This window comes from Salmo salar, chromosome ssa15 (genome assembly GCF_905237065.1).
Source record: "Salmo salar chromosome ssa15, Ssal_v3.1, whole genome shotgun sequence".
NCBI lineage: Eukaryota > Metazoa > Chordata > Actinopteri > Salmoniformes > Salmonidae > Salmo > Salmo salar.
In genome coordinates this window covers 99,157,031-99,171,056 of record NC_059456.1, presented here as the reverse complement: position 1 = coordinate 99,171,056, position 14,026 = coordinate 99,157,031, and the positions used below count along the sequence as shown (strand labels likewise).

Here is a 14,026-nt window from a genome sequence, read left to right as displayed (position 1 = left end):
TCTCGACATTATTAGGCCAGCACCTACAGTACCAGTCCAAAGTTTGGACACACCTACTCATTCATGACTTTTTCTTTATATTTACTATTTTCTACATTGTACAATAATAGTGAAGACATCCAAACTATGAAATAACACATATGGAATCACATAGTAACCAAAAAAGTGTTCAACAAATCTAAATCTAGTTTATATTTGAGATTCTTCAAAGTAGTCACCCTTTGCCTTGATGACAGCTTTGCACACTCTTAGCATTCGCTCAACCAGCTTCATGAGGTAGTCAACTGGAGTGTGCCTTGTTAAAAGTTAATTTGTGGAATTTATTTCCTTCTTAATGCGTTTGAGCCAATCAGTTGTGTTGTGACAAGGTATGGGGTGGTATACAGAAGATAGCCCTATTTGGTAAAATACCATGTCCATATTATGGCAAGAACAGCTCAAATAAGCAAAGAGAAACGACAGTCCATCATTACTTTAAAACATGAAGGTCAGTCAATACGGAACATGTTGAAAGTTTGCTGAAAGTGCAGTCGTGAAAACCATAGAGCGCTATGATGAAGCTGGCTCTCATGAGGACCGACACAGGAAAGGAAGATCCGGAGTTAACTCTGCTGCAGAGGATAAGTTCATTACAGTTACCAGCCTCAGAAATTGCAGCCCAAATAAATGCTTCAGAGTTCAAGTAACAGAAATCTCAACATCAACTGGTCAGAGGAGACTATGTGAATCAGGCCTCATGGCCTGAATTGCTGCAAAGAATCCACTACTAAAGGACACCAATAAGAAGAAGAGACTTGCTTGGGCCAAGAAACACAAGCAATGGACATTAGAATTCAAGGTACACTTAACCAGTATGGCTACCACAGCATTCTACAGCAATACACTTAGTGGAACTATCATTTGTTTTTCAACAGGACAATGACCCAATACACCTCCAGGCTGTGTAAGGGCTATTTGACCAAGAAGGAGAGTGATGAAGTGCTGCATCAGATGATCTGGCCTCCACAATCATCTGAACTGAACCCAATTGAGATGGTTTGAGATGAGTTGGACCGCAGAGTGAAGGAAATGCAGCCAACAAGGCTGTTGGAATAGCATTCCAGGTGAAGCTGGTTGAAAGAATGCCAAGAGTTTGCAAAGCTGTCAAGGCAAAGGGTGGCTACTTTGAAGAATCTAAAATAGATTTACATTTGGTTAACACTTTTTTTGGTTACTACATGATTCCATATGTGTTATTGCATAGATTTGATGTTATTTCATATATTTGATTATTCTACAATTTAGAAAATAGTAAAAATAAAGAAAAACCCATGAATGAGTAGGTGTGTTAACTTTTGACTGGTACTGTAAGTTTTAAAGGATGTGCATATGACCACAAACATTTCTATAGCAATCATGTAAGGCATTAATAGTAAGGCATACTTAATGAAGGATTTAAAGAGTTTAAGTCATGTCTTCCAGCATAAGAGGCTGAGATTGAAGATCATCCAGGCTGTATTCTCTTCTCCTGGAGCCAAACAACCCCAGACTGCCCCCTGGAGGACAGCTTGTTACATGTTTTTGAATGTTGAACTTTAATTAACCAAGCCTGTACTTTGAGGGATTTGGGAACATTTTCTGATGTAGACATGCATGTCATCTGCAAAAATATGGAAGAGGACCCAAAGTCATCTGACTACATGGCCAAGTGGAAGTAGGCAGAGGATGAACAGGGTGGGGGAGGGGGACACCACAGGTGACTGAGTGGACCTGCACTCTTCTACAATACTTATTCTGACCTTTAATGTGAGATAGGAGTGGAAGCCATTCAGGATAGTTCCTGAAATATTGTCTTTTCCACACTTCTGTGATCCATACAGTCTATAGTGAAGTTGTATCGGTTTGTTGATGTCCTTGTCTGCTTCTATGAGCGTGATCTTGATTTTCTTGTAGTGTAAAGTTATCCATTTAACCATGTTTGTAGATGTTTTTAATTTCTGGGGCACCTTCCCCAAGCGAACACTGCATCCTGCACCAGTATCCAGTAATCTGTGTGTCAAGATATTTTCAAGTCCCATTTGGAGTTCCATAGTCTGGGCTGACATAGATGTTGTGGTCCTGAAGTTATGAAAACATTTGACTTTCCCCTGGGCAGAGCAGAGAGTTCTCACCTCCCGAAGCTGTTACCTAGCAAGGTGAAGCTACTTCATACTCATCACATGGTCCTTTTCATTTTATACCAGTCTGTTGTCTGTAGGCAGAGCAGAGGGTTCTCACCTACCGATGCTGGTTCCTAATAATCATCACATGGTCCTTTTCATTTTAGACCAGTCTGTTGTCTGTAGGCAGAGCAGAGGGTTCTCACCTACCGATGCTGGTTCCTAATAATCATCACATGGTCCTTTTCATTTTAGACCAGTCTGTTGTCTGTAGGCAGAAGCTGATATGTGACCACCCTTCCGAAGCATCTTACCAGTGGCGCCCATATGAAAAGCTATCTATGCGGTGATCCAAGTGGGGACAGTTCAGGCTGAGGAGTACGTTTCAAACATCCCCATGTGATACAAAGATACAGTGGTCCTCTGTCAACAGGTATTTAGAAGTCATATTGTTCTTACTGGAGGTTGGGTTTCAAAGTGTTTTCATTTCTTTACACTACAATTGAATGTGCTGTAGAATCCTGTTTTTATATCAACCAGATTCTACAATATCACATTTAACATGTAGTGTTTCGATATACTATAGATGGCTGGACCAGCCAGCCAGTAGACCACAGGTTACAGAATGTGGACTCCCTGACTGTGGAGGAGGCTTGAATCTGGGGAGAGAAGTAATTTGTAATTTATCAGTAATTAATTTACATTCTGGACAATGTTTTGTAGTACAATAGCTTGTCCTATATTCTTGTATCATATCATTGGTCTTAGCATTGATGACTTGATGAAGTTATATAACATATACATTTACTTATAAATATGTTTGAAATTCTTTTAACTCAAACTATTGTACAAATATTTTGAAAACCTTGAAGGTGTGCCTTACCGTTTCAAGTTCCCCCAGACAGCATTGGTATTTCCTGATCTGGGGATGCCTATCAAATGGAATCAGTAATTAGTCAAACACATTGGGCCAGTTTCCCAGACAGATATTACACTCAGTCCTGGACTAAGAAGCACATTCAATGGAGATTTTCCATATAAAGTGCTTTACATTCCAAAACAAGGCATAATCTGTGGGAAACTGGCCCAATAAATTCAAATTTCAGTCAGAAGAATGTACAAAGTAGTACAATGTGATGAAATATATCCATAGATTTCCAAACATACCTGTGTAGGTATTTGAGAGTCTATAAAAAAGACAGATGTACAATATTGCAATAAACATACCATGTAACCATGGCGATAACAAACAGTAGTAATCTACACCATATGAGAAGTAGAACATGTAGAATTCACAGAGTAAACTGAATATCACAGGCAATGAAAACAATGAATGGAACAGATAACATTCCAGTCATCTTACCCAAGTTTTGTCTTGTTCTTACTATTTTTCTTCTCACCATTCCTCTTTTTCTCATTATAAATAAACAAACGGCCATGGCTATCAGAAAAAATAGAACACCAGCTATGATTCCAGCTGTGGGAAGTGAAGCAACTCCACATTCTGAATCTGACCAAGGAGTTCCTGGTTCAATTTCCAAGAATTCACATCTGTTAAAGACATAAATAGAGTTGTGTTTTTTTTTTTTATAATTGTATATCTTCAGGGAAATAAGCATTTGAACTAACTAATAATGTCCACACTTACTCTGTATGTGGTTGACAAGATGTTAATGATCCATCTGAATAAGTTTTACCAGGGCAGTCAGCACACATAGTATCTGTAGATGTTGTTCCTGCACAAATACATGATGAAAAATTAATCAATCATTTATTTGTCACCCCATTTATTTAATTTCAATAACTAATGATTGTTCACACTGAAGTTAACAACTTGACTAAATTGACAGCATAATTAGCATTATGAGTGAGACAGAAGACCAACCTGTGTGGCTGATGTATTGACCAGGTTTACAGCTGCTGTGTCTCTGGGCTGCTCTACAACCATCCTTAGTTGGGTCTAGACAGTAGAACCCCTCCAGTGTCCCACAGACAGTGTCTGATGAAGGTCTACATGGCTGCTTTACCTTCAAACCCAAACCTATAGAGAAAACATGTCACTTGTTATCTGAAGCTAAATGTAAAGCCTGTTGTATTTCATTAAAACAACAGCTGATATAGTAAAGCTGTCACATCTGCTCCCACTACGCCTGCTGGTGATCATCTGGTGTCGTCCTAACCTGCAGTTCTCCCCCTGTATGTATGTGTGTGTATATATTGTATTCTCTATGTGTGTGTGTGTGTGTGTGTGTGTGGAGACAGCTGTACTGCAGTCAGAGCAAATCCCTACCAGCTGCAAATCTTCCCATAAATCAAGACCTCTACATATACTCATTCCTGCCACCTCCACTCTGCCAGATGGTAATCTCTGCTCAGTCAGTTGTTATCCTAGCCTTTTGTCAGTTCTCAAGATCCCTGCTGTGCTTGTTTCCCTGCCTTTCACAGTTTTGTCCTCTCGTTGCAGTACCGCTCTGTCTCTGGCTCCTGTACCACATCTCACCACCAACCACCTTGCTCTGGACTTCACTCACCACCACTGCCTTGGATTCCCCTCAGGACCTGTTTACCCTGTTCAACTCAGTCAACTCCAACCTCACTCTACACTTCAGGTTTTTCTGCAACTCATCTGAGCTACCCCGGATCTGCACTCCATATCTCTCTGTGTACAATAAACATTTTTGTTCATTCATCCCTGCTTCCGCATCTGAGTCCGCTCTTGGGTTCCCCTGTGTTCGCTCCGTGTAACAAAAGCAGCTCAGTGTTTATGCCCAGAACACAGAATTCTCACCTGGTATCTGAAGCTAAATGTAAAGCCTGTTGTATTTCATTAAAACAACAGCTGATATAGTAAAGTAGCTCAGTGTTTATGCCCAGAACACATAATTCTCACCTGGATCACATGTGGTACAGTTGTTGCATGTTGTTTTACCACTGGGCTCATCAAGGAAGGTGGAGTCAATACAGGCCACACAGGAAGGTGTATGTTTAGATTTAGTACAATGACTATGTACACGATATCCTGTTGAAAAGAGAACCAGAAAATAATGCAGTTTTGGTATTATTATTATAATTATTATTGTTGTTATTATTATAATTAACCCTTCATAAAAATACACAAGGTCCTTACCAGGCCTACACATTATGCAATCTCTATCACCTATTTTATAGATGGCTGGATCATATGTGGAACAGTGATCAATGTTTAGAGGTATAAAGTTATATGTTAGTGTTGATGATGTATTAACATCTGGTGATTCATATGATGTAAAGAGAGGGTCCTTACCTGGCCAACACATGCGACAACATTCATCCCCTATTCTGTACTCGACTCCACCACATGTGATACAGGATCCAATGCTTTCAAGCACCAATATAACAGGTATCTGGAAATAGAGAAGAAATAAACATCACCATCCCCATACATTACATTTAAAGATGTGACACCAAACCCAAGATAACCTGTTATCTGCAAATTGAGTCATTAAATGTTACTTAAATGTACTTTTCTCCACCAGATTTTTCTACGAGGTTTCAGTCAAATTGAAACTAAGACTATATAGTAGGCTAATAATAACTCTGATTCAAATGTCATGAAGGAAATATTTACATTGATCATTTGTTTTTTTTAAACAAGACAAGCCACAAAATGTGCTAATCAGAAATGTTTCACTTACAATCCAAAATGTACAGTCCAGACAGTTTTCAAACTGTCTCATGGTTCCTCATCAACTCACTGGAAGACCCACACATCGGATTTGTGAAGTTCTTAGCAGTTTTGAAGTATCGAGATGAACTGACCTGTAGAATTAATGTATTTTAGTACATGTACTGTATATTAAGAATAGCTCAATTATATTCTGTCTAAATATTGCACACACTGCGCAGTTAATAAATATAATTGGCTGGCCACCCCTGAGTTATCAGTCACCACCATCAATGTGAATCAAAATCATAAAATATAATAACCTTTCAATTTGTAAATTATGATATCGTGCTGGATTTAAATCACTGAAAAAAACTGTAATAAGCTAATTATCATCTTTGAGAAAAATGAATCTGAAATTGGTAAATTATTAGTAGGATGAACCCTTTCCTCTGGGGTAAAACAATATCACAATGCCCCAGGGCAGTGATTGGGGATATCTCCCCGTGTAGGGTGCCGTCTTTCGGATGGGACGTTAAAATGGCTGTCCTGACCTTTGTGGTCACTAAAGATCCCATGGCACTTATCGTTAGAGTAGGGTTGTTAACCCCAGAGTCCTGGCTAAATTCCCAAGCTGTCCCTCATCACGGTCACCTAATCATCCCCAGCTTACAGTTGGCTCATTCATCCCCCCTCCTCTCCCCTGTAACTATTCCCCAGATCATTGCTGTAAATGAGAATGTGTTCTGTCAATTTACCTGGTAAAATAACGGTAAAATAAATAAATACATGTATTAGAGAGTGCTGCCCTCTGGTGGTGAAGTAGCCTTCTACGTGGAGGAATGTCCGTTCTACCAAAGACAGCACAGTATGAAAACAGACAAACTGCTTCACCAATAGGAATCCTCGATCAACCTTGTAGGTGATGTCATGGCGACGTTGGTTTGCTAAACTCATGCGTAGAAACACGTCATCGGGTCTAACGGTCTCTCGGGCCGAACTGCGCATGTGCAAGCCGTCAAATCAAAGGCACTCCTTCAATTTAAAGTTGTTTTTGACGAAAATGAAAACGTGTCATTTCGTCACTTTCACGAGGTTGGAGTAATAACATGTTCACTTAAGACATTGGCTCGAATCTAGGTTGTGCCTTTAGATTTCGAGAAAATGTACAAATAAGGAGGAATGTTTAGACCATGCCTACACAACGTTTCTAGTTGGTGAAGTATAGCATTGAAAACGGCAAGTAGACTAGTATTTTGTACAAATGGGGGATATGAGCAATCATTCGCCGTTAGTGAAAAGAGAGGAAATCTATTTTATTAATCTTTGCATTTTAAAATAATTACAAATAGGCATCTATTTCCTAGGCTATTATTTATAAATGTTGTGTTTTGCATGGATTGCTGTCTTGTTTTACATTGTATCTCAGTTGCTTGAGGATCTGTTCTCGCTCTCCACCCCTTTCATCTGCACAGACGGGTCAATACTTGACTGTTGAAATCAATATGGTTGCTGAAATCATCATTAGGTAGATTGTTTGCTTTTCATGTATTGTGTAATTGATGTGTATATAGATATGTTTAGTGTAATTGTTGTTTATTGATGTTCATGAAGGGCTCATCAACGAAAGAGACCATGGTCTCAGCATGACCCCCTGCTTAAATAAAGGTTAAAGACGATTCCATGATCATTGCATAATAAATTCCTCATCTTTTCTGTGATATTTTAATACTCACGAGGTAGCATAGACCTACAACAAGGAAGCCATTCATCCAATGCCTGCATGTCTATATGGTGTAGTTTCAAGAGATCCTGAATAATAGTGTTGCTGGCCTTTAACTCCGCCCATTACATTCACCACAAATAAACTCACTGAATATGGAATATGTTATGTTTGTTTCTTATATAATGACAACCCGGGGCGTAGGTTTAACTACTTTTAATGAACATATACTCCAGCTAGAAAACCATATGTTTAGCCATGCAAGGCATTCTTCAACCCTCTGCCCCCGCATAGCCTGCTGGGTAACGTAGTCTAAATGTTAACACAACAACACAGAATACATATTGGCTTTTAGAGCAAAAACTATTCTAGGTGCTGCAGTAAAAGTATGCATGTTTTGGGGTCTATTTTTTTTTTTTACAGTTTATAAATGAGGCCCCAGGTCGGGTGGGTATAATTTGTGGAACGTTCCAACAGGAATCGTTCCAAAAGCTCCGCAAATGTCAAGGTTGCCAACCAACAACGCATACAAAGTCGTATAACGGTAGAATGAGATACCGGGTAGGGAGTGAGCAATGTAATAACGTTTTTCACTCACCACGTTTATCCCGAAAAATGTCTCTTCGTTCCTGTAGCCTCCACCATTCCTCGTTCGTTGGTTTAGTTATTATTTCCGGTGTTCCTGCATTCGCAGGTGAACTCTGTTGCGCCTCAATTAGGGAATCGCTATGGTTGAACTGTAACTAATGTCTGCCAGCCCCAGTATTTTATTAGCTAGGTGGATTGTACACAATTGTTACCGATGATACTGTATATACCAGCCTACTCGTATTACAGAAACATACATTGTATTTTGCCATGTTCTCTCTGTGTTAATCCTGGTTCCCAAATATCAGCTAACTTGTGTCTGTGTCGATGTTGTTTAGTTCAACTTGCCAAGTTAAATAAAGATTAAATAAAATAGAACGTATACAATATGCTTTGACCAATTTCAGGTAACCTAAAGATGCTTGATTCACTATAGTTGCTTTTGAAGAACTTTCCAGTCGTTTGTGCTTTACATTACGATTTTTCAACGTCTGTTTATTGGACATATATATTAGTGTCTTATAAAAAAGGGCAACGAATGTAAAGCATCCCATCTGTTTTAAGGTTATAGTGTGTATGTGTGTGGTGTAGTTCCTCTTGATGTCCAGTAGGTGTCATCACAGCTTCAATAATGTCACACCAGGGTCACAACATGTTTTCATGTGTAACCTTACAGTGAAATGCTGACTGACAAGACCTTAACCAACTATTTCGTTTTAATTAAGAAAAATATGTGTTAAGTAAAAAATAAGAAATAAAATTAACTAATAATTAAAGAGCAGTAGTAAAATCAAAATAGCGAGGCTTTATACATAGGTACCGGTTTGTCGAGGTAATTGAGGTGTTCCTTTCAATTCCAGTGGTGTAAATTACTTAACAAAAAATGTTTTTAAACTACTCCACTACATTCCGTTTATATATCTGTTGATTTTGTATCTGTACTTTTACTATTTCTGTTTCTTTACAACTTGAAATTTTACTTCACTACATTTCTAAATAAAAAAAAATATTTTTTACTCTATACAGTTTCCCTGGCACACAAAAGTACTTGTTCATTTCAAATGCTGAGCCGGACAGGAAAATGGTCCAATTCACACACTTATCAAGACAACATCCTTGGTCATCCCTACTGCCTCAGATCTAGCGGACTCACTAAACACATGCTTCATTTGTAAATTATGTCTGATTGTTGGAGTGTTCCCCTGGTTATTTTTTATATAAAATAACAGAATCGTGCTGTCTGGTTTGCTTAATATATGGAAGGTCAAATAATTGATACTTTTACCACTGATACTTAAGTATATTTTAGCAATGACGTTTAATTAGTATTTTACTGGGTGAATTTCACTTTTACTTGAGACATTTTCTATAAACGTCATCTTAATATTGTAACTTTTTCCCTTCATTTGCCTACTACTGTCTATAAGCTATCATACCATGTGGGTTTTTTCTTGGGGACCAGGTATCGGAACGCCTTTGAAGGGTCTACAAAGCATGCCCCCAGGTAAAAGTTGCCTTTTGCAGACGAGGATTGTATTGTTACTCCACGACATAATATGTTATCACAACTCTATTAAAAGGACATTCTACACAAAGTGTCACTTCATTCCTTCTATTTCATGGGAACGAGCCCCTACACACCTCAAGTTTGCTCTTTCATGCCAACAAAAGGCAACATAAAAAAATGGGTCACTGTTAATTGTTCCTCGGGGATTTGTACTCACACGCTCTTGTTTGGGGAGCAAGTACCATAACCACTACTCTACCAGACAGACAGAGGCAGAGTGTTGAGGGGAACTAGAAAATGCACACATTCAACACAACATTTCAGAGGTTGGAAAACGGTGTGGGGGCTTGTACTTCTTGGACCTATCAACCGTTCCTCAATCTTCTTCTGATGACTACAATCAGAGATTATGAATCTTCAAATCCTGCACTATAGGATGGATGTGTTTAGGAATGGGGGACGAAATTCCAAAGGGACCTGTTTCCAATTACCAGCAAATAGACCCTAGAAATGTTATACCCTCATCTTAATATTGTAACTTTTTCCCTTCATTTGCCTACTACTGTCTATAAGCTATCATACCATGTGGGTTTTTTCTTGGGGACCAGGTATCGGAACGCCTTTGAAGGGTCTACAAAGCATGCCCCCCAGGTAAAAGTTGCCTTTTGCAGAGATATTTTGTATCAAATCCATCTTAAAGGTTGTTACTCTATGACATAATCTGATATCACAACACTATTGAAATGACATACTTTACAATGTGACTGGAGTCTTAGACCATTTTTTTTGCCCTTCCTCTGACACCGCCTAGTATATACAGTAGATCCTGGATGGCAGTAAGCTTCTAGTCAATGATGTACTCGGCCGTACGCAATCAAATTTTATTCATTAAGTCCTTTCAACATCAGCCGATGTCACAAAGTGCTGTACAGAAACCCAGCCTAAAACCCCAAACAGCAAGCAATACAGATGCACGGTGGCTAGGAAAAACTCCCTAGAAAGGCAGGAACCTAGGAAGAAACCTAGAGAGGAACCAGGCTCTGAGGGGTATCCAGTCCTCTTCTGGCTGTGCTGGGTGGAGATTATAACAGAACATGGGCAAACATTCATAGATGACCAGCAGGCTCAAATAATTATAATCACAGTGGTTCAAGAGGGTGCAACAGGTCAGCATCTCAGGAGTAAATGTCAGGTCTGGGACAAGGTAGCACGTCCGGTGAACAGGTCAGGGTTCCGTAGCCGCAGGCAGAACAGTTGAAACTGGAGCAGCAGCATGACCAGGTGGACTGGGGACAGCAAGGAGTGATCAGGCCAGGTAGTCCTGAGACATGGTCCCAGGGCTCAGGTCCTCCAGGATAGAAGGGAGAAGGAGAGAGTGAATTAGAGGGAGCATACTTAAATTGACACGGGACAAGTAAGGATAAATAATCCAGGTATATCTGACTGACCCTAACCCCCCTACACAAACTATTGCAACGTAAATAATGGGGGCTGAGACAGGAGTGGTCGGGAGACACTGTGGCCCCTTACAACGATACACCCTCAGTAGCGCCTTACGGTCAGATGCCGAGCAGTTGCCATACCAGGAGGTGATGCAACCTGTCAGGATGCTCTCGACGGTACAGCTGTAAATCCCTTTGAGGATCTGAGGATCCATTCCAAATCTTTTCTGTCTCCTGAGTGGGAATATGTTTTGTCGCACCCTCTTCACAACTGTCTTGGTGTGCTTGGACCATGTTCGTTTGTTGGCGATGTGGACACCAAGGAACTTGAAGCTCTCAACCTGCTCCACTACAGCCCCATCGATGAGAATGGGGGCATGTTCGGTCATCCTCTTCCTGTAGACAACAATCACCTCCTTTGTGTTGGTCACGTTGAGGGAGAGGTTGTTGTCTTCGCCCCACACGGTCAGGTCTCTGACCTCCTCCCTATAGGCTGTCTCATCGTTGTCGGTGATTAGGCCTACCACTGTTGTCATCAGCAAACATAATGATGGTGTTGGAGTCGTGCCTGGCTGTGCAGAATTGAGTGAACAGAGTACAGGTGGGGACTGAGCACGCACCCTTGAGGGGCCCCCGTGTTGAGGATAAGCGTGCCGGATGTGTTAACTATCCTTACCAGCTGGGGGCGGCCCGTCAGGAAGAATCCAGTTCCAGAGGGAGGTGTTTAGTACCAGGGTCCTTTGCTTAGTGATCAGCTTTGTTGGCACTATGGTGTTGAACGCTGAGTTGTAGTCAATGAGCAGCATTCTCACAGAGGGGATCCTTTTGTACAGGTGAGAGGGTAGTGTGGAGCGCAATAGAGATTGCATCATCTGTGGATCTGTTGGGCCAGTATGCCAATTGGAGTGGGTCTAGGGTTTCCGGCATGATTGCTTGATGTCAGCCACTACCAGCCTTTCAAAGGACTTCATGGCTACCAATGTGAGTGCTACGGGGCGCTAATCATTTAGGCAGGTTACCTTTGCTTTCTTGGGCACAGGGACTATGGTGGTCTGTTTGAAAGATGTAGGTATTACAGACTCGGTCAGGGAGAGGTTCAAAATGTCAGTGAAGACACTTGCCTGGTAATCAGTCTGGGCCCGCGGCTGTGGGAATGTTTACCTGTTTAAAAGTCTTGCGCACATCGGCTATGGAGAGCGTGATCCCACATTCATCCAGAACAGCTGGTGCTCTCGTGCATGCTTCAGTGTTGCGTTGCTCGAAGTGAGCATAAAAGGCTTTTAGCTCATTTGGTAGGTTCTTGTCACCGGCCAGCTCGTGGCTGGGTTTCCCTTTGTAGTCATGAATATTTTCCAAGCCCTTTCACATCCAACAAGCATCAGAGGCAGTGTAGTAGGATTCAATCTTAGTCCTGTATTGACACTTCAGGACAAGTCTCTGAATTTCCTTGAGTGGGCCAGCCAGAACTGTGACTTGAACCCAATCGAACATCTCTGGAGAGACCTGAAAATAGCAGTGCAGCAACGCTCTCCATCGAACTTGACAGAGCTTGAGAGGATCTACAGAGAAGAATGGGAGAACCTCCCCAAATACAAGTGTGGCAAGCTTGTAGCATCAGACCCAAGGCTGTAATCGCTGTCAAAGGTGGTTCAACAAAGTACTGATTAAAGGGTCTGTATACCTATGTAAATTTGATCAAATTTTGATTTAATAAATTGGAAATAATTTCTAAAAGTCACACCCTGATCTGTTTCACCTTTCCTGTGATGGTCTCCACCCCCTCCAGGTGTTGCTTATTATCCCTAGCCTCTGTGCCAGTTCGTCTTGTATGCTTTTAAAGGCAACCAGCGTTTCCCTTACTCCTGCTCCTATTCTCTTTTGCTAGTCCTCACGTTTTTTTTTACCCTTGCCTGTTTTCTGGACTCCATACCTGCCTGCCTGACCATTCTGCTTGCCCTGACCTCAAGCCTGCCTGCCACTCTGTACCTCCTGGACTCTGAACTGGTTGACATTTTGCCTTTCCACGACCACTCTTGCCTAGCCCTTTAGGATTGTTTAATAAATATCAAGACTCAAACCATCTGCCTCCCGTGTCTGCATCTGGGTCTCGCTTTGTGCTCTTATACTAAACCTGCTTTCGCTTTGACATTGTTCGCTATTGTGTGTAGATTGATGAGAGAACCAATGTAATCAATTGTAGAAGGCTGTAACGTAACAAAATGTCAAACAAGTCAAGGGGTCTGAATACTTTCCGAAGCACTGTAAATATTGATAAGTCACCTTGTACTGTTGGGTTATATTTTCTTAAACTTAATGTGATGCATAGGTTATGAGTAAATTAATGTTAAACATAACAGCTTTGTATTGTACTAACATGGATTGAGCTACATATAATAATGTGTGACTAACTAGAGGGTTACTGGAGTGTAGGCTGAGTAGACTCGTGACACACACACACACACAATGCCTGGTTGTGGGGCCGCTCAAGGACAGGTGTATGTGAGGAACTGATAGAGGGGAAAATGGCTGTGGCATAAGAACAGGCACTGTCCTTGGGTGTCTGACTCTCGGGTACACACACGAAGATAAGCTAGAAGACAACTATGCTTGGCAACAAAGATGTGTCTACAGGCTGCACGCCAACGATAGGCTGGAGTAAGTCTAAACCACACCCAAGCCTCTACTATGACAGGCCCTCAGGGAGAGGGAACTAAGTCTGTCAAGAAGTATTTCAAGAAAAACTTGTGATGTCATTCCAGTTCTCTGTCTACCCTGCGTGGTGTCACAGTGAGCCCGTATATACGAACATCATATTTACCATTCAAGTGTTTGCATTAATTAAAGTACAAAGAAATCAGAAATGACTCTGTGCTGACTATTTTTGTTCTGATACCAGATTCGAATTGACACGAACCCAACAGTACCAAATATGTTTTAAACCATATAGTTACATTCAGAAATGGTAGGTTGAGACTAATACAGTCA

The 14,026-nt window shown here is 40.9% G+C and overlaps 1 protein-coding gene across 1 annotated transcript; it reads right to left on the bottom strand.

The window, feature by feature from the left end:
• Positions 1-1,337: 1,337 nt before the first annotated feature.
• On the bottom strand, positions 1,338-5,943 carry LOC123727354 (tumor necrosis factor receptor superfamily member 14-like). The gene is made up of 9 exons (XM_045696407.1): positions 5,813-5,943; positions 5,422-5,521; positions 5,029-5,157; positions 4,024-4,179; positions 3,787-3,874; positions 3,502-3,689; positions 3,306-3,325; positions 3,022-3,070; positions 1,338-2,797 (listed from the first exon to the last, which is right to left on the bottom strand). Exons 1-8 carry the CDS (start codon positions 5,852-5,854, stop codon positions 3,026-3,028), a joined length of 768 nt encoding a protein of 255 aa, XP_045552363.1. The 5' UTR covers positions 5,855-5,943; the 3' UTR covers positions 1,338-2,797; positions 3,022-3,025.
• Positions 5,944-14,026: the final 8,083 nt, after the last annotated feature.

Coding starts and splice junctions, on each gene's coding strand:
- LOC123727354 (XM_045696407.1), bottom strand. CDS start 5,854: ATGAGACAGTTTGAAAACTGTCTGGACTGTACATTTTGGATT. Junction 4,180..5,028: donor CTGTACCACATGTGATCCAG/GTGAGAATTATG, acceptor TTTTCTCTATAG/GTTTGGGTTTGAAGGTAAAG. Junction 3,690..3,786: donor TCTTGTCAACCACATACAGA/GTAAGTGTGGAC, acceptor TGTCTTTAACAG/ATGTGAATTCTTGGAAATTG.